Below are 27,780 nucleotides of genomic sequence, written 5' to 3'. Positions count from 1 at the left end.
CACTCTAGATCCAAAGCCGCCCTAGCGTTCCCCTGCTGCCATGGCAACCTGCGCGACATTTCCGCTGTCGAGAAATGTCATTTCCGGCGCGCCTGTCCCGGCACATCCGGGTTCCGGCCCCAAGCGGCGCGCTTCTAACCCGGTGCGGGCAGTTGTGTTTGATACGCTGAGCAGGAGAGAGGTGAGCGGCTCTCGGGAGTGGGCAGGGGACTCGGGGGATTCTGTGCCGGTGGGAGTGGGGGCTCCGGTTCGGGGGAGGTGGGCCTCGGCCTCGCCAGTTGGGCTTCCCTTTCGCAGACGGCTCTGCCGAGGCGGGGAGAGGGACGGGCCGCGCGGGGTCACCGGGCAGTCGGGGCCTGGGCCGAGTTAGGCACCGAGTCTCCGCCGCGGGGCCTGGACAGCATGGCAGGGAGACACCCGAGCCCCGGCTTCAGGCCCACCTGGTTTCGAGCCCCGCCAGCCGTGGAACCTAGGGCAAATTATTTAACTTAGCCTCACTTTACTTAATCTGAAGCTTGAGGACGCTAGTAGTACCTTCCTCGTAGAAGTGTCTTGATTCCTATGTGAGATTATCGGCCTGAAGTGTCCAGCAAGTGCTTAGCGCCCCCCGGGGGCTCTATTACTCGTGACAACTATGTGGTTATCCCCATGCTCTGTGCCCAAGGAGGCGGCGGTGTTAGTGACTCCCATGTATCTGGGACTCCCCGCCTCCTCTGAGAATGTTTCCCTCTTTTGCGCTCCTGGATGAGGCTGGGACCGGCAGCACCCAACCAGTGCACCAGTGAGTAGAGTGAGCAGGGAAAACTTTCAAACAGAGCTGACCAGAGTTTAACACCGCCTGGGGAAGTAGCCACCCCGCGTCCCTGAAGGCTGTTTGCAGCAACTGCTAGAGGCGAATCACAGTGCTGTCATATATTGAATGTGTTGCTGTGTGGTGGCCCATGCGTGGCACTTCATCTGCATTTAATACTCATACACTGAGTACCTGGTAGAGTGGAGATTTGAACTCGGGCTGTGATTTTAGCAGCTGGTTTCACAGCCACTTTGCTCGGCTCATTCCCGAATCCAATAATAGGAAGGGCTATGAACCTAATCATGGAATTACCATAACAAGCTCTTCCTTGAGCACTTATTGTGAGCTAAGTGATTTTAAAGCACCATCTCGTTGAATCTGCCTTACAAGCACGCTCTAAGGTTGGTACTGCAGTTAATCCACTTAGGAGACAGCTGAATCTCATCACCCAGCCACCCTGAGATGACAGCTGTATTCCACTTCACAGCTGTGTAATGTTAAGGTCGTGTTCATAATTACTACTGCCTTCTGGCGCCTCAGAAGAGGTTCATGTTTTGTGAAGAAAACTAAGGCTCATTTGATGAGGCTTTCATCAAATAATGTGTTTCAGAAAGCGTCTTCGAAAAAAACTCACTGTGCTGCGACTATCAGAGGTCCAGTTGAAACCCTTTACTCGATAATAGAAAAAACTAATAAAATCTGGGGTCCAGGAAGATGTCTGCCTCATTTCTGAGGCAATAATACATAGAACAACATACTTTCTTAGTTGTTTTTATGTGGATTGTGTGTATGTGAGTGTGTGTGATGTTTTACGACATTGACAAGGAAATACATGCTTAAGAATCACATGGACTGTTGTGACCGGTCTTTTGTTCCACCTGTTTTAGTACCTGTTGTTTTCTACAATATGTTTTTAGTGTCTGCTTTATTGAATTGTAACAATGATGTTAGTGAATTTTAGTTTGGAGGAAGTTCTGAAGGCAGCAAGGAGTGGGAACTCAGAGGGGAGCATGCTGCTGCTCCCAGGACTTGTCACAGACTGTACCTTTTTTTATCCCTCCCTTTAGTGACAGGGCATGTCACTGTCCCACTTGTACCGGGACGGGGAAGGCCAAGGCCTCATGGATGACGAGGACGAGCGGGAGAACTTTGAGATCACCGACTGGGATCTCCAGAATGAATTCAACCCCAACCGGCAGCGCCACTGGCAGACCAAGGAAGAGGCCACCTACGGAGTGTGGGCAGAGCGAGACTCGGATGAAGAGAGGCCCAGCTTTGGAGGCAAACGGTATGGCTGGCATGGGCTGCTTCCCTAAGAATTGGGGAGCTACCCAGCTAAGTAAATTTCTCTCCCAGCCTCACTGAGTCCCTTAGCTGGGGCATCAGCTCGGGAGCCCAGTTCCGCTTTAGGTTAGAGCGCTGCTCTCTGACTGGTTGATCATCAGTTGGTGTTAAGTGAGCAGTTATGTATATTAAGCCTTGTGCTGTCGACCCAGTCCTTGCTTTCCAGGAGCCCAGACCCTAGTGGATGGAGACAGGCTCACACAGTGGAAGGGTGTAACTGATTTAGGACCTGAGGGGAAACACATTTTAGGGAGTATGACCTGTTCTGGGAGGTCAGGGAAGATTGGCCGGTAGGGGAGGCACAAGTAAGCAAAGGCCCTTGATGGGAGGCAGCAGGGCACCCACGAAGATATGAGAGGTTTTGTGGGCTGAAGCGGGGGGAGAGTGGGGAGTATAGTTTGAGAAGAGGCCGTGGGTTTGTGTAGAGAGGGTATGACCTGGGGAGAAGGGTAGAAGACCCTTTTGCTCATGTGCAAAGTTGGCGGGGAGCCACAGTGGAAGAGGGGGCTCTGTGAGGAGGCCCAGGCAGTGGTCCTGGCAGAGGTGCGGGAGACCTGGGCTAAGAGGGCAGCACAGGGATGAGGATTCAGGCTGAAAGCCTCCTCCTTGGTGTGAAGTCGTGTGTGTGTTGGCTGCAACTCACTTGACCAGAGTGGGTAGTAGATTTGGGCTTGTCTCCCTGTCCCCACCTGAGGCTTGGAGGCTCCAGCCCATTGATATTGTACATTTTTCACAAAAGAAACTGGGGAGAAAGAGGAGAGATCAGTTCAACCTTTTTTCTTCTGGCAAGAAATCTAACAGCAGACGATGAGGAGATCAGGGGTCAAGAATTGCAAGATCATAAGATAATAATAGCAGCCAAAATCTTTGGGTTCTTAACAGGCCTGGTCTCACTGACCTTATGAGAATGGTACCATTATTTTTTAAATAAATTTATTTATTTATTTATTTATTTTTGGCTGCATTGGGTCTTCGTTGCTGCACGCGGGCTTTCTCTAGTTGCAGCGAGTGGGGGCTACTCTTCGTTGCGGTGCGCGGGCTTCTCATTGCAGTGGCTTCTCTTGTTGCGGAGCTCGGGCTCTAGGCATGTGGGCTTCAGTAGTTGTGGCACATGGGCTCAGTAGTTGTGGTTCGCGAGGTCTAGAGCGCAGGCTCAGTAGTTGTGGTGCACATACTTAGTTGCTCCGCAGCATGTGGAATCTTCCCGGACCAGGGCTTGAACCTGTGTCCCCTGCATTTGGCAGGTGGATCCTTAACCACTGCACCACCGGGGAAGTCCGAGAACGGTACCATTATTATCACCCCATTTTACAGATTAAGAAACTGCAGCCAAAAGTCACGCAGCTCAGCTGAGAATCTGGGCCTGTCTGACTCTAGAGTTGGGCTCTTATATTGCATCTCTTAGGAAAAAATTCTCTGAATTTTACTGCTGCCATGGGGATGTTTATTTACTACGTTAGTCATTTTGTAAAGCATCGCCTTATTTTGCTGTATTCCCGGGGCTTTTCTTTGGAATCTTTTCTCTCCCTTTAACTACATAATAGAAAGCTATCAGCTCCAGTTCATACAGAAGGGAACTGTTGCTAATGACTTATTGTAACTACTGTTCTTGAGGCATTCAGGATTAAAATCAATACTTTCCATCTCACGGAGTTAATTTCCTAGGTATTTTATTCATTTATTTATTTAATATTTTATTTTTATTTATTTATTTATTTGGCTGCGCTGGGTCTTAGTTGCGGCACGCAGGATCTTTTTAGTTGTGGCACGTGGGGTATTTTAGTTGTGGCATGTGGGATCTCTATTGCAGTGTGCGAACTCTTAGTTGCAGCATGTGGGATCTAGTTCCCTGACCAGGGATCCAACCTGGGCCCCATGCATTGGGAGCACGGAGTCTTAGCCACTGGACCACCAGGGAAGTCCCTCTTAGGTATTTTAGTTTTCATAAACAAATTTAATGGACATGAGATTTTCTAAGAATCTGATTGATATAATTGCGAATGTAATTTACATTCATATAATCTCTCTTAATATATTTTATTTATTTATGATTTTTATTTATGAGAATGTCTTTCTTGTTTGATTTTTCTACTTGAAATAGTGTCTGAAACAAATGCTCTTTTTTTTTCAGATTCTTTTCCCATATAGGTCATTACAGAATATTGAGTAGAGTTCTCTGTGCTACACAGTAGGTCCTTATTAGTTATCTATTTTATATACAGTAGTGTGTATATGTTAATCCCAGTCTCCTAATTTATCCCTTCCCCCCACGTTTCCCCTTTGGTAACCATAAGTTTGATTTCCAGATCTGTGTGTCTGTTTCTGTTTTGGAAATAAGTTCATTTGTGTCATTTTTAAAATTAGATTCCACATATAAGTGATATCATATGATATTTGTCTTTCTCTGTCTGACTTAGTTCACTTAGTATGATAATCTCTAGGTCCATACATGTTGCTGCAAATGGCATTATTTCATTATTTTTTATGGCTGAGTAATATTCCATTGTATATAGGTACCACATCTTTTTTTTTTAACATCTTTATTGGAGTATAATTGCTTTACAATGGTGTGTTAGTTTCTGCTTTATAACAAAGTGAATCAGTTATACATATATCCCCATATCTCCTCCCTCTTGCGTCTCCCTCCCATCCTCCCTATACCACCCCTCTAGGTGGTCACAAAGCACCGAGCTGATCTTCCTGTGCGATGCAGCTGCTTCCCACTAGCTATCTGTTTTACGTTTGGTAGTGTATATATGTCAATGCTACTCTCTCACTTCGTCCTAGCTTACCCTTCCCCTCCCCACGTCCTCAAGTCCATTCTCTACGTCTGCATCTTTATCCTGCCCCTAGGTTCTTCAGAGCCTTTTTTTTTTTTAAGATTCCATATATATGTGTTAGCATACGGTATTTTTCTCTTTCTGACTTACTTCACTCTGTATGACGGTCTCTGGGTCCACCCACCTCACTACAGATAACTCAATTTTGTTTCTTTTTATGGCTGAGTAATATTCCATTGTATAGATGTGCCACATCTTCTTTATCCATTCATCTGTTGATGGCACTTAGGTTGCTTCCGTGTCCTGGCTGTTGTAAATAGAGCTGCAGTGAACATTGTGTGTACCACATCTTTATGCATTCATCTGTCAGTGGACATTTAGGTTGCTTCCATGTCTTGGCTATTGTAAATAGTGCTTCAGTGAACATTGGGGTACATGTATCTTTTTGAGTTATGGTTTTCCCCAGATACATGCCCAGGAGTGGGATTGCTGGATCATATGATGGCTCTATTTTTAGTTTTTTAAGGAACCTCCGTACTCTTCTCCAAAGTGGCTGTACCAATTTACATTCCCACCAACAGTGTAGGAGGATTCCCTTTTCTCCACGCCCTCTCCAGTATTTACTGTTTGTAGATTTTTTGATAATGGCCATTCTGATTGGTATGAGGTGATATCTCATTGTAGTTTTGATTTGCATTTCTCTAATAATTAGCGATGGTGGGCACCTTTTCAGTTGCCTCTTGGCCATGTATATGTCTTCCTTGGAGAAGTGTCTGTTTAGGTCTTCTGCCCATTTTTTGATTTTTTTTTTTTTTTGATATTGAGCTGCATGAACTGTTTGTAGATTTTGGAGATTAATCTCATGTCAGTCACATCGTTTGCAAATATTTTCTCCCATTCTGTGGGTTGTCGTTTTGTTTATGGTTTCCTTTGCTGTGCAAAAGCTTTTGAGTTTAATTGGGTCCCATTTGTTTATTTTATTTTTATTTCCATTACTCAAGGAGACAGATCGAAAAAGATATTGCTGCGTTTATGTCAGAGAGCGTTCTGCCTATGTTTTCCTCTAAGAGTTTTATAGTATCAGGTCTTACGTTTAGGTCTTTAATCCATTTTGAGTTTATTTTTGTGTATGATGTTAAAGAATGTTCTAATTTCATTCTTTTACATGTAGCTGTCCAGTTTTCCAAGCACCATTTATTGAAGAGACTCTTTTTTCCATTGTAGAGTCTTGCCTCCTTTGTTGTAGATTAACTGACCATAGGTGTGTGGGTTTATTTCTGGATTTTCTATCCTGTTCCATTGATATGTATTTCTGGTTTTGTGCCAGTACCATACTCTTGATGGCTGTAGCTTTGTAGTGTAGTCTGAAGTCAGGGAGCCTGATTCCTCCAGCTCCATTTTTCTTTCTCAAGATTGCTTTGGCTATTTGGGGTCTTTTGTGTCTCCGTACAAATTTAAAAATTTTTTGTTCTAGTTCTGTGAAAAATGCCATTGGTAATTTGATAGGGATTGCATTGAATCTGTAGATTGCCTTGGGTAGAATATTCATTTTGACAATACTGATTCTTCCAGTACTGGATCATGGTATATCTTTCCATCTGTTTGTGTCATATTCAGTTTCTTTCACCAGCATCTTAAAGTTTTCGGAGTACAGGTCTTTTGGTAGGTTTATTCCTGGGTATTTTATTCTTTTTGATGATGGTAAATGGGGTTGTTTCTTTAATCTCTCTTTCTGATCTTTTGTTAGTGTACAGGAATGCAACAGATTTCTGTGTATTTTTGTATCTTGTAACTTTACTAGATTCATTGATGAGCTCTAGTAGTTTTCTAGGATCTTCTATGTATGGTATCATGTCATCTGCAAACAGTGACAGTTTTACTTCTTCTTTTCCAGTTTGTATTCCTTTTATTTCTTTTTCTCCTCTGATTGCTATGGCTAGGACTTCCAAAACTATGTTGAGTAAAAGTGGCAAGAGTGGACATCCTTGTCTTGTTCCTGATCTTAGAGGAAATGCTTTCAGCTTTTCACCGTTGAGTATGATGTTAGCTGTAGGTTTGTCATATGTGGCCTTTATTATGTTGAGGTATGTTCCCTCTATGCCCACTTTCTGGAGAGTTCTTTTTTTTTTTTTTTAATCATAAATGGGTGTTGAATTTTGTCAGAAGCTTCTTCTGCATCTATTGAGATTATCATATGGTTTTTATTCTTCAGTTTGTTGATGTGTTTCACACTGATTGATTTACAGATATTAAAGAATCCTTGCATCCCTGGGATGAGTGCCCCTTGATCATAGTGTATGATCCTTTTAATGTATTGTTCGATTTGGTTTCCTAGTATTTTGTAGAGGATTTTGCGTCTATGTTCATCAGTGAAACTAGCCTGTAATTTTCTTTCTTTTTCTTTTTTTTTGGTGATATCTTTGTCTGGTTTTGATATCAGAGTGATGGTGGCCTCATAGAGTGAGTTTGGGAATGTTAACTTCCTCTGCAAGTTTGTGGAATAGTTTTAGAAGGACAGATGTTAACTCTTCTCTAAATGTTTGATGTAGTTTGCCTGTGAAGCCATCTGGTCCTGGATGGCTTTTGTTTGTTGGCAATTTTTTTTTTCATTTTCAATTTCAGTACTTGCAATTGGTCTGTTCATATTTTCTATTCCTTCCTGGTTCAGTGTTGGGAGATTGTACCTTTCTAAGAATTTGTCCATTTCTTCTAGGTTGTTCATTTTATTGAATTGTAGTTGCTTGTAGTAATCTCTTATCCTTTGTATTTATGTGGTTTCCGTTGTAACTTCTCCTTTTTCATTTCTAATTTTGTTGATTTGAGCCCTCTCCTTTTTTTTCTTGATAGTCTGGCTAAAGGTTTTTCAGTTTTATTTATCTTTTCAAACAACCAGCTTTTAGTTTCATGGATCTTTTCTATTGTTTTCTTTGTCTCTATTTAATTTAGTTGTGCTCTGATCTTTATGATTTCTTTCCTTCTGCTAACTTTGGGTTTTGTTTGTTCTTCTTTCTCTAGTTGCTTTAGGTGTAAGGTTAGGTTGTTTGAGATTTTTGTTGTTTCCTGAGGTAAGATTGTATTGCTATAAACTTTCCTCTTAGGACTGCTTTTGCTGTGTCCCATAGGTTTTGGATTGTGTTTTTGTTGTCATTTGTCTCTAGGTGTTGTGTGATTTCCTCTCTGATTTCTTTAGTGATCCGTTGGTTGTTGAGTAGCATATTGTTCAGCCTCTATGTGTTTGTGTTTTTTACAGTTTTTTTCTTGTAGTTGATTTCTAATCTCATAGCATTGTGGTCAGAAAAGTTGCTTGATATGATTTCAGTTTTCTTAAGTTTACTGAGGCTCGCTTTGTGGCCCCGCATGTGATCAATCCTGGAGAATATTCCATGTGTACTTGAGAAGAATGTGTAATCTGCTGCTTTTGGATGGAATGCTCTATAAATATCAGTTAAGTCCATCTTGTTTAATGTGTCATTTAAGGCCTGTGTTTCCTTATTGATTTTCTGTCTGGATGATCTGTCCATTGATAAAAGTGGGCTGTAAAATCGATTTCTCCTTTTATGGCTGTTAGCATTTGCCTTACGTATTGAGGTGCTCCTATGTTGGGTGCATAAATATTTACAATTCTTATATCTTCTTCTTGGATTGATCCCTTGATCGTTATGTAGTGTCCTTCCTTGTCTCTTGTAACAGTGTTTAAAGTCTCTTTTATCTGATACGAGTATTGCTACCCCAGCTTTCTTTTGATTTCCATTTGCATGGAATAGCTTTTTCCATTCCCTCACTTTCAGTCTCTATGTGTCCTTAGATCTGAAGTGGGTCTCTTGTAGACAGCATATTTACGGGTCTTGTTTTTGTATCCATTCAGCCAGTGTTTGGTTGGAGTATTTAATCCATTTACAGTTAAGGTAATTATCAATATGTATGTTCTTACTGCCATTTTCTTAATTGTTTCAGGTTTGTTTTTGTAGGTCTTTTTCCTTTTGTTTTCTTCTCTTGTGCTTTGATGACTGTTTTTAATGTTGTGTTCGGATTGCTTTGGATTGTGTGTGGATCTATTGTAGTTTTTTGGTTTGCAGTTTCCATGAGGTTTTGATATGGCAGCCTACACACACACACACACACACAAGGATATTTTAGATGCATTTCCCATTTCTTGCATTTGTACTATCTTCTTCTCATGGTTGCTGGTTTTGATATCATATTTGTGTGTGGATGATTTCTTTCCTTTACTGTATGTTTTCCTTTACCGGTGAGCTTTCCCATTCATAATTTTCTTGTTTCTGTTTGTGGCCTTTTCTGCCTCGAGAAGTTCCTTTAGCATTTGTTGTAAAGCTGGTTTGGTGGTGCTGAATTCTCTTAGCTTTTGCTTATCTGTAAAGCTTTTGATTTCTCCCTCAAATCTGAATGGGAGCCTTGCTGGGTAGAGTATTCTTTTTTTTTTAATTAATTAATTAGTTTGTTTATTTGGTGCTGCTGGGTCTTAGTTGTGGCAGGTAGGCTCCTTAGTTGCAGCTTGAGGGCTCCCTAGTTGAGCCTTGCTGGCTCCTTAGTTGTGGCATGTGAAGTCTTAGTTCTGCTTGCATGTGGGATCTAGTTCCCTGACCAGGCATCAAACCCAGGCCCCCTGCATTGGGAGCACAGAGTCTTCACCACTGCACTACCAGGGAAGTCCCGGGTAGAGTATTCTTGGTTGTAGGTTTTTTTTCCCTTTTGTCATTTAAATATAGCGTGCCAGTCCCTTCTGGCCTGCAGAGTTTCTGCTGAAAAATCAGCTGATAACCTTATGGGGATTCTCTTGTTATTTGTTGCTTTTCCCTTGTTGCTTTTAATATTTTTTCTTTGTATTTGTCAGTTTGATTGATATGTGTCTCAGTGGGTTCCTCCTTGGGTTTATCCTGTATGGGACTCTCTACACTTCCTGGAGTTGACTGTTTCCTTTCTCATGTTAGGGAAGTTTTTGGCTATAATCTCTTCAGATATTTTCTCAGGCCCTTTCTCTCTCTTGTCTCCTTCTGGGACCCCTATAATGCAAATGTTGGTGTGTTTAATGTTATCCCAGAGGTCTCTGAGATTGTCCTCATTTCTTTTCATTCTTTTTCTTTATTCTGTTCTATGGCATTGATTTCCACCACTCTGTCTTCCAGCTCACTTATTTGTTCTTCTGCCTCAGTTATTCTGCTATTGATCCCTTCTAGTGTATCTTTTTAATATTTATTTATTTATTTATTTTTTGGCTGCATTGGGCCTTAGTTGCACGCGGGCTTTTCGTTGTGACATGTGGGCTTCTCTCTGCGTGGGCTTCTCTCTAGTTGTAGTGTGCGGGTTTTCTCTCTCTAGTTTTGGCGCATGGGCTCCAGAGTGCGTGGGCTCTGTAGTTTGCGGCACGTGGGCTCTCTCATTGAGGCACGCAGGCTCAGTAGTTGGAGCGCACAGGCTTAGTTGCCCTGCAGCATGAGGGATCTTAGTTCCCTGACCAGGGATCGAACCTGTGTACCCTGCATTGGTAGGCGGATTCTTTACCACTGGACCATCAGGGAAGTCCCCCTTCTAGTGTATTTTTCATTTTAGTTGTATTCTTCATCTGTTCGTTCTTTAGATCTTCTAGCTCTTTGTTAAACATTTCTGTGTCTTCTCGGTCTGTGCCTCTGTTCTTTTCCTGAGATTTTGGATCATCTTTACTATCATTACTCTGAAGTGTCTCCTTCAGGTAGATTGCCTATCTCTTCTTCATTTAGTTGTTCTTGTGGGTTTTATCTTGTTCCTTCATCTGAAACATATTTCTCTGTCATCTCATTTTGTCCTTCTGTGTTTGTGGTCTCCTTTCCACAGGCTGCAGGATTGTGGTTCCTCTTTATTCTGGTGTCTGCCCCCTGGTGGGTGAGGTTGGTCAAGGGACTTATGCAGCCTTCCTGGTGGGAGGGAATGATGCCTGCCCTGTGGTGGGTGGAGTTGGGTGTTTTCCCTCTGGTGGGGAGGGCTGTGTCAAGAGGTGGCTTTAAGCTCAGTACTTTAGGCAGCCTCTCTGCTGTGTTCTTATCTGGCTGGTTGTTCGGACTGAGGCGTTCCAGCACTGGAGCCTGCAGGTTGTTGGGTGGGGGCAGGTCTTGGTGCCAAAATGGGGACCTCCAGGAGAGCTCACACTGACCAGTGTTCCCTGGGGCCTCTGCCACAAGTGTCCTTGCCCCCCCCCCCAGTGAGCCATAGCTGACCCCTGCCTCCCCAGGAGACCCTCTAAGACCTGTAAGTAGGTCTAGCCCAGATTCCTATGGAGGTACTGCTTTGTGCTGGGTCCCAGTGCATGTGAGACCTTGTGTGTGCCCTTCAAAAGTGGAGTCTCTGTTTCCCCAGCCCTGTGGAACTCCTGCACTCAAGCCCCACTAGCCTTCAAAGCTAAATGCCCTGGAGGTTCCTCCTCCTGACGCCAGGCCCTCAGACTGTCTTGGAAGGCAATTTTTTTTCAATATTTATTATTTATTTCATTTATTATTTATTTTTGGCTGTGTTGGGTCTTAGTTGCGGCACACGTGGGATCTTCGTTGTGGCGCACGGGCTCTTTGTTGTGGTGCGTGGGCTTCTCTCTAGTTGTGGGTGTGGGTTTTCTCTCTCTTGTTGTGGTGCACGGGTTCCAGAGGGCTGGGCTCTGTAGTTTGCAGCATGCGGGCTCTGGTTGAGGTGTGTGAGCTCAGTAGTTGAGGCGTGCAGGCTTAGTTGCCCCACAGCATGTGGGATCTTAGATCCCCGACCAGGGATCAAACCCACATCCCTGGATTACGAGGTGGATTCTTTATCACTGGACCACCAGGGAAGTCCCTGGAAGGCTCTTTTTAAGTGGGAATGTCCCTGTGTAGCCTGCGTGGGTTTAATATGTTTTTAGTGCAAGTGTTGCCTTTAGTATGGATGTCTGCCACCTCTTTCCTCAGTGTATGCTGGCCGTTATCCCTTCGATAGGTGGTGTGACTGATGTTGTGACCAGAGCCTACACTGGCTGTCGAGTGAGGCCTCCTCTTTGCTCTGTGGTTGTCACTGCCGTGTCAGGGGCAGGGTCTACTCCCTAGCTGTTGGAGTAGAAGCCCCCAGATCTGTTTCTGAGCTGTTTCTGAGCTGTTTCTGATCTGCGGTGCAAGGTAGGTGGGATTGGAGCACTCCCACTGGGAGAGGAGCCACTGAGTATTCCTCCATGGGAGCTTTCACCTGTGAATGTGCTCTGTTGTGTCACTCTTCCCCCGCTGCGTGGGCTTACAAAGTACGCTGTTGTTGGCACTGGTCCCACCTTAACTGCGGTGAGCCGGCAGTTGGCCCCGGTGACGCTCAGGCATTGTTTTCACCAGGCCAGCAGTGCACATGCACTGAACTCAGGTCCCAGGACCGCAGCAGTGCTGCACCTGGACCTGCTGTGGGGGCAGCTCCGACTCCGGCCTGGCCCAGCCCCGCCCCGCCCCGCGTGTATGTGCCCACGGAGCCCTCGGCTGCTGAAGCCAGGCCTGTTTCAGCCGAGGGGGCACTTGTCCTCTCGGATGTCCTCTTGGACATTCAGCAGGAGCTGAGTTTATAAAGCCCCCAGCGGAGGTGTAAATCCAGTTCGCGCAGCTGCAACGAGAGACTTCAGCTCTTCTTCCGTAGTTTCAGGGCCCCTGGGGCTCAGCTGTGGCTTCAGCCCCACCTCTGCGTGCGGGCCACCCACGGGCATCTGCTCCCGAGGCTGCTGGAGCGCACGAGCCGGCTCGGGTGAGCGGGCTGCCTCGACAGGAGCCCCTCCCAGAGCCCGGGGAGGCAGGGGCCGTGCGTGGGGGAAGAGGCTGCGGTGGTGGCCCTGCGCTTTGTGTGCCTCTTAAAAATGGCACTTCACTTCTGTGGTGGCCTGGGCTGCTTTAACCAGCATTCCTGGTTGCAGAGCTCTGCACTCCCACCCCTACAGCCCGTCTCTGCACAGCCAGCAGCAGGCCTCTTCCCGGGTCTGTTCTTTAAACCCCACTTTCGGGCACGCAGCCCCTGCCCGTCCCAGCGGGCACAGGCCTCAGGCTGGGGTGTGTAGGGCTGTGGCACAGACCGTCCGCCTAGTTCTCACTCTGTCCTGCCTGTCACGGACCGGTTGCTGCGTTCTCCTCTGAGCCTCCGAAGCTCCCTTTCTGTCCCGGCTGATCTCTCCGCCCATGACGAGACCTCCCCTCCCAGGGGTGCAGGTCTCCGCCTGTGACGAGACCTCCCCTCCCAGGGGCGCAGGTCCTGTCCTGCTGCATTTTTTTTTTTTTTGTCTTTCTTTGTCCTCCCTGGTTCCGCGGAGCTCCTTCTTGTCCTTTCTGGTGTCCGAGGTCCTCTGCTGGTGTCCAGCAGGTGTTCTCTGAGAGCCGCTCCATTTGTACATGTGCTCCTGGCGTCTTGGGGGGAATGCCATCTCGACTCAATGTCACAAATGCTTTTTAAAGTAAGTTAATTTTTTAAAAACGTAAAAGGAAGGTGGACAGTCACATCATATTTACAATTTTAAGTCAACTCTGTTATTGGTAACTCTTAAGCCACGGAGTTGACTTGAACACATCAGGCAAAAATGCCAAACGTGATTACTGGGGCCCTTTTGATACGAGTCAATGGGTTGGTCTTTAAAGTGGATCCCACGAGGTCCGCCCTAAGGAAGTTCTCTGGCCAGCAAAGCTGCTCCAAGGGATGCCTGCAGAGAGTTCTCACGGACCCGTGGGGCCTTGTGTTTGCCCGCAGGGCCCGCGACTACTCGGCGCCAGTCAACTTCATCAGCGCGGGGCTCAAGAAAGGGGCGGCAGAAGAGCCGGAGCTGGACGGCTCCGACGATGAGGAGAAACCTGTTAAGCAGGATGAATTTCCTAAGGATTTCGGACCAAAGAAGTTAAAAACGGTAGCATTTTTATTGAAGGATTGTGACCTTAGTAATACCCCTGGAAGATCACTTTGGCCCGAGCATCTGCTGGGGGAGGGGTTCAGCTGGAGGCCGCTTGTGTGGGTCTCTCCCTGTGAGGTAGGTTTCCCTGAGGGGTGATATGTGCAGTGCAGTCTTGTCTCTTTCCTGAGACACATCACAGATATGTTTGGTTTGTACAATAGGATACTTTTCACAATGCTCTGTGACTGCCAGCCATGTTCCCATCAGCCAACCTTTCTTCCTTAGATTTTTCCTTCTTTTGATTTTTCTTCCTCTTTTCAGGGTGGCAATTTTAAACCCAGCCAGAAAGGTTTTGCAGGAGGAACCAAGTCTTTCATGGATTTTGGCAGCTGGGAAAGACACACAAAAGGAATTGGACAGAAGCTTCTTCAGAAGATGGGCTATGTCCCTGGAAGAGGCCTCGGGAAGAATGCACAAGGTGTGGTACCCCCACTCCACCGTCTCACACAAGGGCGGCCAGGCAGAGGCCGGAAGAGCAGCTGGGGCGTGGTTTGCCTTTTCTCTGCCTTTTCGCTTTTCTGGCAGCACGTGACAGTTGTGCTCCAAGCCACTGCACTTTATCAGAACTCAAGTCACATAAAATACACTTACTTTAGCAGGAGGGAGAGGTTAGGGTTCAAATAGGCTGCAGGCTGATAGGCTGAAAACAGGCTTCTTTCTGGCCCGCCCACTGTTTTCTAAAAAAATCAAACTGGTTGCCAGTATTTAAAAATCTGAATTCTATGCTTGGCGGTGAGTGGTTTCGCTGAATCTTCCTGCCCCAGGTAGCAGCCACGGCCTTATTGTGGAAGCCTTCTCCACACCCCAGCCCACTTTCCTTGTTCCTGTTAATGTTTCTGGGCCCTGAAGGCATAGGAGTCTGTGGTCCCTGCTCACAAAGGGGCAGGACAGGCAACTGTTGGCTGTATGAAAAATCCATGGACTTGAGTGAAGATGGAAAAGGTGACCTGGAATGCATGAGGGACGTTCTAACGTGGCATTTCCACGGTACTAGCTGGAAGGGGTGTGGTGGGAAGTTTGGAGTGAGGGCAGTTCTTCACTGAAATGCTGTAGTCCTGTGTGTCTTTTTTACAGGAAAGACACATTTATTTCCAAGGCTTAAACATGTTATAGAACAAGTTAAGCATGGGAGACATGAAGTACTGAGTAAAATAGATGGAGTTTCATATTAAACGGCAGATTCACCTTACTTTAATCAGAATTAATATATTATCTGAATTTCTGCCCTTTCTGTATTAATAGGCTTCCAAATTAACGAAGTGTAGACTCTAGTATGCCAGAGTTTCCAGTTATAAATGAATATTCCCATCCACTAAAACAATGAATCCAAGTGGAAATGGAAATCTGTGTTCAGGACATACGTACGGTGATATCCGCACCCTGCTCTGTGGCGGCATAAATGCACAGACACTTCCGGTCACCCGGGAGCGGAACAGCGTCATGAGGGCAGAAGTGCACTCTCCTTCCTGGGTGGTGCGTCGTCTTGAGTAAGGACCCAGGAGTGTGGTCCCCCCGAGTGGCTCACACACATGGCAACTGCCGTGACCTGAAGTCTCCGTCTTTTGCTGAAATTTGTCAGGTATCATCAACCCAATCGAAGCCAAGCAGAGAAAGGGGAAGGGCGCCGTGGGGGCTTACGGCTCGGAGCGCACCACTCAGCCCCTGCAAGACTTCCCCATGGCTGACTCCGAAGAAGAAGCCGAGGAGGTGAGTCAGGAGACGGGCCGGGTGCTGTCTGTGCCCCTTTCAACTGGTGTTTGTTCATCTGCTCGCTCACTCGCCCAGCTACCGCGTGCCACTCGCCGTGCTGGAGGCTGGTGTCCCACGCTGAACGGGTGTGGAGCCTGGTGGACAGGGACGCGGTCAACAAGTAACCGCAGTGTGGTTGCAGGAAGTCCTGGGGAGAACTTAAGGTTGGGTGTGTGGGGAAGGGGTCTCAGCATTGGTAAGGGCGGGGAGCGGGTGTCAAGCAGTGTCCTTGGCTGGGTTTAGTGTTAACACAGCACGGTCCTCAGCACAGAACCTTGTGAAAGTCTCACCGACCCCACCTGTGGTAAAAAGTGGCTCTTCCTTCTTGTGATGGACTGTATCCCTCTGACTCAGGAATTTCAGAAGGAGCTGAGCCAGTGGAGGAAAGACCCCAGTGGAAGCAAGAAGAAGCCCAGATACTCTTACAAGACAGTGGAAGAGTTGAAAGCCAAGGGCAGGATTAGCAAGAAGCTCGCTGCTCCCCAGAAGGAGCTTTCTCAGGTCAAGGTATGGGGCCCGTGGATGCCTGGTCCAGGATGGGGGCTTGGAAGACACAAAGTTATCCCACACACCAGAGCAGTCACCGAACATTTGCTCGTAAGGTTCCCGCAGGCCTTCCATCCCGCGAGCCTTCCATCCCGGCTGTGTGTGTGCTGCATCTGTGGCATGAAGCAGCCTGTGCCCCCTCCCCGCACTCACGCTCAGGCTCATCGCCGTCCCACCCCTGTGCCAAGCGCTCCTTGTGGCGTGAGAGTGCTAAATCGAACAATGTCCCCAGCTTTCTGGAGCTTGCTGTCAGTGAATTTAATGATGCTCCTGTCATTCTGTTGCTAGACCTTTAACATTTCTGGTTTGGTTTGGGGCAGGTTAGTTTGTGTATAAAGGCTTGTCTTTGTTTTACAGCTGTTAAGGATAGAGTCCTAGAAGTGCAGTCACAGGTTAAAGTCATCAAGGCTCTTAAATCGTGGGAAGGTTGCACTAACTCACTTCTCGAGCAGGAGTGGGCCCTCAGGGCGTCCCAGCATCGCATTTAAGATGATTACCACTGTTCTGTACGGATAGTCTCTGAGCTTTTCCATTACTGTCCCTAGTGGCCAGAGAACATTGGTGACAGATGTCTGTTGTAGGGGACGTAGCGTAGGAGATACAGTGTGTGTGTATTACAGAAAGTCGAGTGGGTTCTCAAAGGTCAGGGTGTTGTGTATCAGGTTACTTGGGGACCTGGTGAGAAGCGCAGATGTCCAGGTCACAGCTGGAGATTTTGAGGCTGTAGATCTAGATGGGGCCTGAGGCCTCATGCTCCGTTATTTTCCCCCAGGTATTTGTTATACAGGTGGTTCAGAGATTACACTCTCACCTCAGGTGATGGCGATGCTTCTGTTTCAGCACAGCCACGTTCTCGTTTCCTCAGTCTCCTTCAGACATTGAAGTTAGCTCATTTCCTCGGTTGCCTTTTGTATGTTTCATGTTGTTTTTAAATTTAAAAAACTATTACTACAGAGCAGTATGCAGTACGTTTTAGACAATTAGGAAATAACTTTCCTTTCCCATAAATGACTGTTTTTCACACCTGTGATGTACATCCTTCCAGGTGTTTTTGTCTAAATATGCATTTTTTTCTGCTTTGATCAGTACAGCCTCTACTTTTCCATGAAAATAGATTTTCATCTCAACTAAATAGTCCACATTCATATTTCATCAGTTTTGCTAAAAAGTCGTCTTCATCCGGTTGGTCCAGAGGGACCGAATCAACAACCGGTTGGTTGTTTTGTCCCTGGAGTCTCTTCCAATCTAGCGCAGCCCAGGCCCCACTTTGAGAAACACCGCCCTTCTCCAGCTCTGCTGAACGGTGTGGTTTTGACACGTTCCCACTAGCGTTGTGCCTTCCCCGGGCTCAGGTGTGTGTCTAACAGGGCAGCAGCGGTGAGCATTAACCCACGTGCCCTCTGCCGCCTTCTCCAAGGTCATAGACATGACGGGCCGGGAGCAGAAGGTCTACTACAGCTACAGCCAGATCAGCCACAAGCACAGCGTCCCCGACGACGGGCTCCCGCTGCAGTCACAGCAGCCGCCCCAGCCCGGCAAGGAGGCCAAGGCCCCCGGCTTCGCACTGCCGGAGCTGGAGCACAACCTGCAGCTGCTCATCGACCTCACAGAGCAGGAGATCATCCAGAATGACCGGCAGCTGCAGTACGAGCGAGACATGGTGGTCAACCTGTCCCACGAGCTGGAAAAGGTGTCAGAGGTCCTGGAGCACGAGGAACGGGCCATCTCCAACCTGAGCAAGGTCCTGGGGCTCGTGGAGGAGTGCGAGCGGCGCCTGCAGCCCGGCTGCAGTGACCCCCTCACCCTGGACGAGTGCGCCCACATCTTCGAGACCCTGCAGGACAAGTACTACGAGGAGTACAGGATGTCCGACCGCGTGGACCTGGCCGTGGCCATCGTCTACCCGCTCATGAAGGACTACTTCAAGGAGTGGGACCCCCTCAAGGTGAGTGGGCGGGGAGTCCGCCGCGCTGCCTCTCCTCCGGGGCAGGCCCGGGGGCAAGGGGGCCATCAGCCGGCTGCCTCTCAGCTGCTGTGTTTCTCCTCAGGACTGTACGTATGGCACCGAGATCATCTCCAAGTGGAAAAGCCTCCTGGAGAACGACCAGCTGTTGTCCCACGGGGGGCAGGACCTCTCTGCAGATGCCTTCCACAGGTGCTCCTCGGGGGGGGGACGGGGGGGGGCAATGCCTGTATGAGCCCTGGCCACGTGCCGATGCTGCTCGGGGAATTTAAATTCATTCATTAGTTCACCCCACACCTGTCAAGTTGCCGTTGAGGATCTGCCTGTGCTCCGTGCTGCCTTACCCTGGGAGTGAAGAGACAGCCTGTTTCCAGTGAGGGGAAAAGGCAGGTGGTAACCAAGGAAGTGGACAGATAAATCCAGGCTGCCACCTGGGTCCAGCAGTAGAGAATGACAAGGGTGCACACCTGTGGGGGGGGGCACAGGTCTCTCGGGGGAGGTGACGTTGAAGCTGTGACCCTAAAGCATGAGGGGCGTTGGCTGTGCAGATAGAGCTCCAGCTGGGGAAGCACACGACGCTTGGAGGGTGGGACCCGGCAGGTGCTACTGACGAGACAGGCCCCAAGGCTGAGTGGGCGGCCAGGAGAGCGGGGTCCAGGCAGGCGCACGTCTGGCCAACACATGGGCCGGTCCGGTGGTTTTCCGTGACTGGATTGCCCCGCTGTTGGCATTTTCTTTCTTACTCTAGTAGGTGGCGATGTACTTTGCACACATGGAAACCAGTCAGTGCTTTTAGCCAGCCGCCCCCTGCCTTTCTCGCGTAGGCTGATATGGGAAGTCTGGATGCCGTTTGTTCGAAATATCGTCACTCACTGGCAACCGAGGAACTGTGACCCGATGGTGGACTTTCTGGATAGCTGGGTGCACATCATTCCCGTGTGGATCCTGGATAACATCCTGGACCAGCTCGTCTTCCCCAAGCTGCAGAAGGAGGTGAGGCCGGGTGTGGGAAACGGTTGTCATCAGGAAGCACGGGGGCTCGTTTCGCATTTCTCTTCATCCTCTCACTGCTGCCTTTCCCCCACTCCTCCTGCAGGTGGAAAACTGGAACCCGCTCACAGACACCGTCCCCATCCACTCGTGGATCCACCCGTGGCTGCCTCTCATGCAGGCGCGCCTGGAGCCGCTCTACTCCCCCATCCGCAGCAAGCTGGCCAGCGCCCTGCAGAAGTGGCACCCCAGCGACTCCTCGGCCAAGCTCATCCTCCAGCCCTGGAAAGATGTCTTCACCCCCGGCTCCTGGGAAGCATTCATGGTCAAGAACATAGTGCCCAAACTGGGTAAGGAAACGGGGAGATGCAGCTTCGGTGCCTGGTTTCTGTGGCTGGCGGTAATGACGGTGCTGCTTAAAAACATGGCCTTTGAGCTCTGAGCGCATATTTCTCAGTATAAGAGGTGGCGTTTTGTGCGCTGAGGCCGAATATAAATGTTAACCAGGTCCCTTTCTGCACTAACCACATCAGACCCTGCCTGCCTCCTGATTGGTCCGGTTCGGGCCTTTTCTGACAGTGTAGCCACAGGTATTCTGAAATTTTTGTCGTACTGGATTCTAAAAATAGAGCTATTTCTGGATTAGAGAAGAAAACAATTTTTAAGAATTGCCACAGGAGCTTAAACTTGACCTTTAAAAGCAGATCGAAAGCTGACATTGTCTGGTGATGCCACTGCTATGCGGCTTTGCCTTAGAGGCTGGGTTTCTCTTCCAGGGATGTGCCTCGGGGAGTTGGTCATCAACCCCCACCAGCAGCACATGGATGCTTTTTACTGGGTCATCGACTGGGAAGGGATGATCTCTGTCTCCAGCCTGGTGGGGCTTCTTGAAAAGCACTTCTTCCCCAAGTGGCTTCAGGTACGCTTTGTTGGGGTGCGTTGGGGACAGGGAGGGAGTCACTGGAGCCTTGGGTGGCAGTGCTGTGGCCACACAATGAAGGTAAGCTACACGGCAAGGTAAGAACGAGGCGGGCAGGAACAGCGAGCACCACTTTATTGGACATTTGCCATGTGCCCGATGCTGTTCTAAGCACTGGGCCTGATTACCACCCCCTCCTCAACAGCCCTGTAAGGTGGGGACTGCTATCGCGTGTGTAGGTGGGAGGCCGAGATGCAGTTTACATGCAGGGCGCTTAGCTACCGAGCTGACCCCCTGCAGGTATCATCAGCTTGTAGGAGCAGGACCCAAACAAAACAAGTGGCCCCTTTGGAAGTTTTGCTCCCCTTCGTTGCCACTGTGGATGCAGGTTTCATGTTTGTTCCCTTTTGGCAGGTGCTGTGCTCCTGGCTCAGTAACAGCCCAAATTACGAGGAGATCACCAAGTGGTACCTGGGTTGGAAGTCCATGTTCTCAGACCAAGTGCTGGCGCACCCATCCGTCAAGGACAAATTTAACGAGGCACTTGATATCATGAACAGGGCGGTGTCCTCCAATGTCGGTGAGTGAGGGTTCCATTTTATGGAGATCCTGGGCCAGCTCCACGTTTCTGAGCATGGAAATGACGGAGTTTTCAGGTACCAGTGGGCTCACCGTCGCCTGCAGGGCACACAGACTCTTGCCCACAAGACCCATCACATTACTTATTTAGCTAGCAGCCACTCCCCCACCTCCTGGGGCTGGGCGACAGTCTAACGCTTAGTAGCTGCTTAACTTCTTTAGCCCATTTTCTTCACCTGTAAAGCAGTAGTAAGGACCCACTTCCAGGTTTTTATTAAGCACCTAGGGGGACCAAGGTACGTACTGTTCGTGGATGGCACTCAGTAGATGGTGTCTTTGGTGTGTCAGAAGTAGGCAGCTGGTTCGTTTACTATCTAATCTATTCCCGAACTACTCAGTTCTAGGCAAGTCCCTCTGCCTGGGAGCCACTCAGCCAGTCCTCTGTGAAGAGTGTGCTCACGTCTCAAAGCAAAGGCCAATGGAGCACCTAGTCTAGCCGTGTTTCACAGAGAAGGTCAAGAGCTCATTCAAGGTCACAGAACTACAGCGTGGCAGCTGGGATTGTAATTTCTATTTCCCGAGGCGAGGCTTTAATTCTTTCTACTTAGCCTATTACATGAAAACAGAGTTAGAATTCATAGACACATACTGCATTTAATGAGGCAAATATGGTCCTGTATCATCCCTTCATCTGTGAAGCTGAAGCATCTGTGTTTCAGCTCCCCGGATATAAAGTTCTTCCAGGGCTAGGGGCCTGTATGGGTAAGTAAGTTAAATGTATAGGCCATTGTCTTCAGGGTTCTAAAAGCTGCCCTGGGGGAAGTGTGGAGTGAAAACTCTAGCAAGAAGGGAACAGAACAGTGGCTAATGACTGTCAAGGTTTCTGGCCCATAAGAATAGATGCTTCTTTATTATGTGGAATATTTAATAATCTCTGGTTGCAGCCAGCTGGCCACATTTCCCCCAAGGTGCTTGATCATCTGGTTTATTTTAAACCCGTGCTCTGAGGCACCAGGAGGCCTTAGGAGACGGTGCCTGTGGCATACCCAGCCCTAGGCCAAGTCGGCGTCTCCATTTCTGTCATGTTGGGACCTGTCCCTCACCCCCCTCTATCTGCCAGGTGCCTACATGCAGCCCGGAGCACGGGAGAACATCGCCTACCTCACCCACACGGAGCGGAGGAAGGATTTCCAGTACGAGGCCATGCAGGAACGACGAGAGGCTGAGAACATGGCCCAGAGAGGCATCGGCGTGGCTGCCAGCTCCGTGCCCATGAACTTTAAAGACCTCATTGAGACCAAGGCCGAGGAGCACAACATCGTCTTCATGCCCGTCATCGGGAAGCGACACGAAGGGAAGCAGCTGTACACCTTCGGCCGCATCGTCATCTACATCGATAGGGGCGTGGTGTTCGTGCAGGGGGAGAAGACCTGGGTGCCCACCTCCCTGCAGAGCCTGATTGACATGGCCAAGTAGACCGCAGCACCTGCCACGGACAGACTGGTGAATAAACAAACAGTATTTTAAATCACAGTTGACGTACTTCCTGCCCTGTCTGAACGGGGACTCACTGCAGTCCCTCCATGGCGACCGCCTCTGCCGACACATCACAGCGGGTTCAAGTCAGTGGCTGAAGGGTCTTCTTCTGTCTTGTTCCTGATGATCTCGAGACCCTCACAGTCCTGGTAATCCGGTTCTTCCCGGAAGGCCCAAGTGTCCGTGGAGAGTTGTGTTAGCTTTTGTACAGGAAACCAGTGGACGGAGGTGTCATTAAATACGTCCGTGTACTGTGAAGTCTGAGGGAATGCCAGCTCCTCCCGTCCTTTCAAAATCTGAGCGGGAAAATTCGAAGTAAAACAAAACCTTGAGAGTCCCAGTAAGGCCCACCCTCCTGGGTTAGTCCCGTTTTACTATTCACCCCCACCTCACTTTTTTTAAAAAATAAGGAGTAAGGTATTTTAAGTGCTTTGTGCAATGAGTTGGAAGCCCCAAGGGCAGTGCCTACTGCAGACCAGATACTAAGAATAGAGGAAATAATTAAGAAAAAATGAAGCAATGCACTAAAACGTCCTAGCTTTCTGGAACACAGACCCCTCGCGAGAGCTGACGGTGCTGTAACCTCGCCGTGCCTTCGGTTAGCCCCTCGGGAGCTCCCGCTGCTACAGGTGAAGGCAGAATTCTCCAGGGTAATGGAGAGGTATGTATGATGTCCCACCCCAGCCCCTTCACTCAGGCAGATACCTTTGCAACATACGGATAATGTTTCTGCAGAATCCTTGTCAACAACCTAGAACAAAAATTTTTTTAAAAATCTGATTAGGTGGTTTGAGAGTGGTTTCATTCAACTTAAGACACAGAGGGGCAAGGTGACTGAAATAGATCAAAAAATCTTTCTTTTAAAAATGTGGGATGCAGAGTAGGATATTTAGTAGAAGGTGTGAACGCCCCAGTCACTGCCCATTTTCATCAGGGAAAAATGACAGCAGACACCGAGGCATCGTGAAGCAGGAGGGGGATGTTATGCAGCTTTAAGAAGAGAAATCAAATGTTTTTTCCCCCATTTTAAAAAGCCGTTTCTGCCTGTCCTAAGGGAAGGGAGGAATTATTGGCAGAAAGACTCCTTAACTTGCTTCCCAGCTTGACTCAGGGCTGACATCTCCCAGCTCCAACCCCCTGTCCAGGTTCCCATGGAAAAGCCTTTCCACCAAGTGTGCAACGTTTCCTGCTTGCAGGTCAGTCTGAGGAATGGGTTCACCTCAGGGCCTGGTGGCACCTCGGCGTTCCCAGGCTTACCTTTCCTCGAGTCCTCTGAAACTGTTTCCAACGATGACCATCTTGGAAAGGGCATCTATGGACCAGTTCCTCCATAGAAGGTTGTTGTAGAGCGCCGTCCCACAGTGGAGCATGTAAAAGACGGTGGGCTCACCGTACACACTCCGTTTTCCTTCCTGGGGTACAACGTGCACAGGTGTAAACACACTTCTTACAACAAGGTGAGGGAAGGGCAGAGTGATAATGAGCTGTGAGTTCTCACCACCAAAAAATGAACGTAATCCTGTGTGGTGCTGAAGGATGTGTTAGCTCGCTTGCAATCATCTTACAAAAAAATGCATCAAATCAACTAGTGCACGTTCAACTTACACGTTACATGTCACCACAGGTCAATGTAGCTGGACAAATGATGAGCTGAGGGGAAGGCGAGTTGAAGCATCAAATGGAAAAAAACTACTACATTCTCTTGTGGAATAGTTACATAAGCAGTGCATGTGAAATCTATAGGATTATACGGGACTAAAAGTCAAGAAATCATGAAGTCCAGAAAGAACTCGCATTTACTTAACAAATACGTGCCCCATGAACGCAGAAGGCTCTGGACTAATGAAGGGGCAGCTTGGGTCCGTGACAGCAGGGCAGGAGGGACAGCAGAGGTCACTGTCCCTCAGGTACTTGTGATTTCCTGAGTCACTTTCTGCAGATCCCTATCGTAACTCAGTCCTTTTCAAACGTGCCCTGGGGGTCCAGTCACCGCCTCTGGAGAACCTCTGCTCTATGCCATCTCTGCCACCTCTCTGGCGGGAACAAGCCCCCTGGCCCTTGCTGTCTGGCGCCGGCGACCCTAGGCCTCTCTTCTCTCCCTGCAGCTTCCCCGGCCCATGACACACTGGCCGTGGTTCCTGAGCAGCGGCTCTGCCCAGGCTGCCTGCAGTCCTGGCTCTCAGCAAACTCCCGGGAGACCTTCAAATCCCAGCTCAGACCCAGGAAGCCTTCCTGGACCCCCGGAAGAGCACAGGTGTCCTCTGTCTCAGTTCCCAGGCGTGGCTCTGCTCGCTGTCCACTCGTCATGCGCCTGTTCACAGCCACGTGCCCTGCAGTGGCGGAGAGCAGCGCCCACCGCCCTCGGGCTCCCCAGAGCTCCCTGCCTCGCACAGAGCAGGCACTCAGAGCTCGGGAGGACCTGAGCTGAACCGCAGTGTTTTAGGACCCCGCCAACATCAGAGACTGACTCTCCTCTCAGCTGGGCTTAATTTTCACGTTTCATAATAAGCAATGGGATGGCGGTTTCAGAACCGAGAGGAACAAAATGATGATTCTGTGATCCCCAAGACAATGCCTGACTAAATGTAGGGGTACCTGCATAGAGTCGCTCCAGCCCTTGGCTTGTGCAATGATGTTTTTTCCAGAGGTCTCAGAAATCTGAATCCCAGCCTTTTTAGGGGGTGCAGGGTAGGCCAAGGACCTAGCCGCAACTCTCAGCCGGGTGCTATGCGTGTGACTGGTCTACGGCTTCCCTCCCCCAGGACAGGGCACCTTCCAACCGGAAGGACCTCGTCTGAGGTGCGGAGACTGTGCCTTCTATTCTCCTGCAGCAACAGTAACTACCAACTAAGCATAAAATTGGGACACAATTCTTAACGAGAATTTTGCAAACCTAACGTTTGTGCCATTGTGTGATTTTTTTCTTCTGACAGGCACAACATAGGTCCAAACGGGGTATCAGACCAGCCACACACGGACGCCCTGGGGAGGAGGCACCGCTAGTCACAGAGCCTGGCGCCCCGGGACAGGGCCCGGGGTCAGCTTGGTGAGCAGCTGCCCAGCCCTCCCTGCTCCCCTCTCTTAAACCACGTACCTCATTCTCACTGAGAACAACCACACCAAGGGTGCTAAGAACCGCAATTTCCAGCTGGCTAAACAGAGGGTCATACACCCAGCAGTGACTTCTGGGGATCTGCAGAGGGCAAATGAGTGGCTTAGTCAACATCTGTGTGCACAAGACCAAGGAAAGAGACAATAAAGAAGGATACCAAAATTTACCTGGCACTTTTCCAGAAAGAGAAGCAAAAATGCGAGCTGGTTTCTAGCTATGATGCAGGTGGCGAAGTTCCCAACGCCGTAACACACACACTTCAAACGGCAGGATCCTGTGACAGGGGTCTCTTCTGGGACGGAGCCAGGGGCCACATCTGACTCACCTGGTGATGAGTCGAGATGCAGGTTTCCAAGGGCTTCTGAAAGAGGCCCCACAGGGGCCTTCAGCTGTTCCAGATATTTCCTAAGACACCTGTTGATGGTTTCTGAAAGAGCAGGCCCAGTACAGTCAGAGGGCATGCTCTGACCCTGAGAACCAAATCCTCCATGGACCCAGGGAGAAGAGGAGCAGGCTTGAAAAGGCTTCAGCTCCTCAGAGAAAAGGGCTGCTGGCCTCGCTCCCAAACGTGCCCGGGACATGCTACCACGTCCACCCAGAACTGATGGCTGTCCGCTCCCTGGCTACCCACAGCCTACAACTGAAAAGAATGTTTCAAGCAAAAATCAGGTTTCATTCATGGGCATGGTTTCCATCTAACGCTCATTGTCAACTCATTCTAATCTAATAAGAGGCAACCAGGTAAATGCAAGTGATGGTCTGAAATACCTACTTTTTTTTTTTTACAATAAAAAAGAATAGAGGAGCAGAGCTCTCAAAATGACACTATAAATAACTGGGAATAAGAATATTTAATGTGTAAAAAGCTAAAAGAAAAAAAGGTAGGCTGGGGCTTCTAGACAGTAATGGAAAATACTCTGTCTAAGTCGTTTCACGGAGTGGTGAGTTCTCGTCTCTCCTCTTACACTGGTACTGAATTTAGCAGAACAGATCTGTACGTAGAACAAAACAAAAAGCAAACAGCCCTATATTCCCATAATAAGATACCAGTTTTGACTTACCAGCAAGGATACCTTTATGTAAGACCCAGGCTAGGAAAGGTTGCACGAAAAGCTGGCTCTTTTCATCCATGCTGGTCAAAGAATCAGTAAAAGCTTTTTTTGGAAAACAACTTGACAGTGGATATCAGGTTGATCACTTCCACCTCTGGGAATATATACTAAGAAGATTACCCTAAATTTGGTAAAAACTTTATGCATAAGGGTGCTCATTGAAAATTTATGTATATTGGGAACTCTCTGGTGGTCCAGTGGTTAAGACTCTGCACTTCCACCGCAGGGGGCAGGGGTTTGATCCCTGGTTGGGGAACTGAGATCCCACATGCTGCACGGTGCGGCTAAAAAAATTCTTTTAATTAAAAACAAATTTTTAAGTTTTGATTACTGTTTAAAAAAAGAAAAATTATGTACAATTTTAAAAAAACAACAAAAAAGGAAACTAAGTGTCCCTCAATAAAAATTACAACTATGGTATATTCACATTGTGTATTAATATTTATGTTGCCACAGATTATGTTTAGGAAGAGAGTATAACAGCAGGGGGTGGGGTCTACAATGTAAAGTCAAGGGGAAGGTAACAACACTGATAGTGACAACTAACAGTTACTGCCTCCTGTGCAGCAGGCACACACTGTCGTAAGCACGTTACTGAATGCCTCATTTAATATTCAGAATTACACTACAGGATATGCACATTTTCATGTCCATTCCACAGATAAAGAAACTGAGGACCAGAGTTAAGTGCCAAAAGACACACAGTTGTAAGGGGGAAGTCAGAATTAGAACCCAGCATGCACACCACTCTGTGAAGCAAAACCTCATCCAGTGAGAGCTGGATTCCTTGCTTTGCCCACATCCAGGCCCTCCTCCCACCCTGACTGCCTCCAGCCTGAGCCAGATGGTACCCACCTAGTGCTGAACTCCAGAAATCAGAGATAAGCAGGTCCTCCCTGTTGAGAAAAAATGGTGTGGTCATCTCTCATCCCTTTCAGGGCTGCCCTAACAGAGACCTTCCTCCTGGCTGGGATGTGAGGATGGTGGAGCACCCTCAGACACAGAGTCCACCTGTGAGACTGGAGGAGGGTACCAGGTGAATATGGCCAGAGCAGAGCTACTGGGGCTCAGAGATGGCAGGAGAGAGGGCTTCCTGGAGGAGGCCCCTGACCCCTGGGGACACGTTGGTCTGGGTCTTGGCACACAGGTGCAGCTCCACAATTGGTGGTTAGATGCAGAGATTTAGCCTCTCTGAACTTTAGTTTCCTCATCTCTAAAATAGGGATAAGAACCGTACCCATTACAAAGGGTTACGGTAGGAGTGAAATGGGTTAACACTCAACACAGTGCCTCGTACAGAGCAGGTACTCAATAAATGGCCTTTGTTATTACAAATAATTCCAAGGTGAAAGTAAAAGGGACAAAACCAAGTGTCTCGGCTTTCTTTAAAGTCAACTGTTTTCCACAAACCAGAGCAAAACACAGTCAATAATTAATTTAAATGAA

General features: G+C 48.3%; 2 protein-coding genes across 2 annotated transcripts in view; one reads left to right on the top strand and one right to left on the bottom strand.

The window, feature by feature from the left end:
* Nucleotides 1-73: 73 nt before the first annotated feature.
* Nucleotides 74-22,368, top strand: TFIP11 (tuftelin interacting protein 11). Its single transcript, XM_022551062.3, has 13 exons — nt 74-181; nt 1,861-2,081; nt 13,630-13,783; nt 14,090-14,246; nt 15,408-15,535; nt 15,932-16,084; nt 17,541-18,068; nt 18,172-18,278; nt 18,911-19,079; nt 19,183-19,426; nt 19,853-19,995; nt 20,410-20,575; nt 21,695-22,368. The coding sequence occupies exons 2-13, from the start codon at nt 1,870-1,872 to the stop codon at nt 22,048-22,050; spliced, it is 2,517 nt and encodes an 838-aa protein (XP_022406770.1). The 5' UTR covers nt 74-181; nt 1,861-1,869; the 3' UTR covers nt 22,051-22,368.
* The window catches only part of SRRD (SRR1 domain containing), a 36,004-nt gene continuing 15,257 nt past the window's right edge, over nt 7,034-27,780 (bottom strand). Inside the window, exons 2-7 of the mRNA XM_022551082.3 lie at nt 27,190-27,230; nt 25,390-25,649; nt 25,205-25,303; nt 23,368-23,522; nt 22,816-22,861; nt 7,034-22,406 (exon numbers count right to left, since the gene is read on the bottom strand). Coding sequence (XP_022406790.1) covers nt 22,182-22,406; nt 22,816-22,861; nt 23,368-23,522; nt 25,205-25,303; nt 25,390-25,649; nt 27,190-27,230 — 826 coding nt within the window. The 3' untranslated portion in view covers nt 7,034-22,181. The remainder of the gene's footprint in view (nt 22,407-22,815; nt 22,862-23,367; nt 23,523-25,204; nt 25,304-25,389; nt 25,650-27,189; nt 27,231-27,780) is intronic.

The sequence above is a fragment of the Delphinapterus leucas genome, chromosome 14, assembly GCF_059928025.1.
Source record: "Delphinapterus leucas isolate spDelLeu-1000000601 "Yukka" chromosome 14, BTC_Dleu_Yukka2, whole genome shotgun sequence".
Classification (NCBI taxonomy): Eukaryota; Metazoa; Chordata; class Mammalia; order Artiodactyla; family Monodontidae; genus Delphinapterus; species Delphinapterus leucas.
Note: the sequence above shows the minus strand (reverse complement) of the source record. Positions and strands in the feature narration are given on the sequence as shown.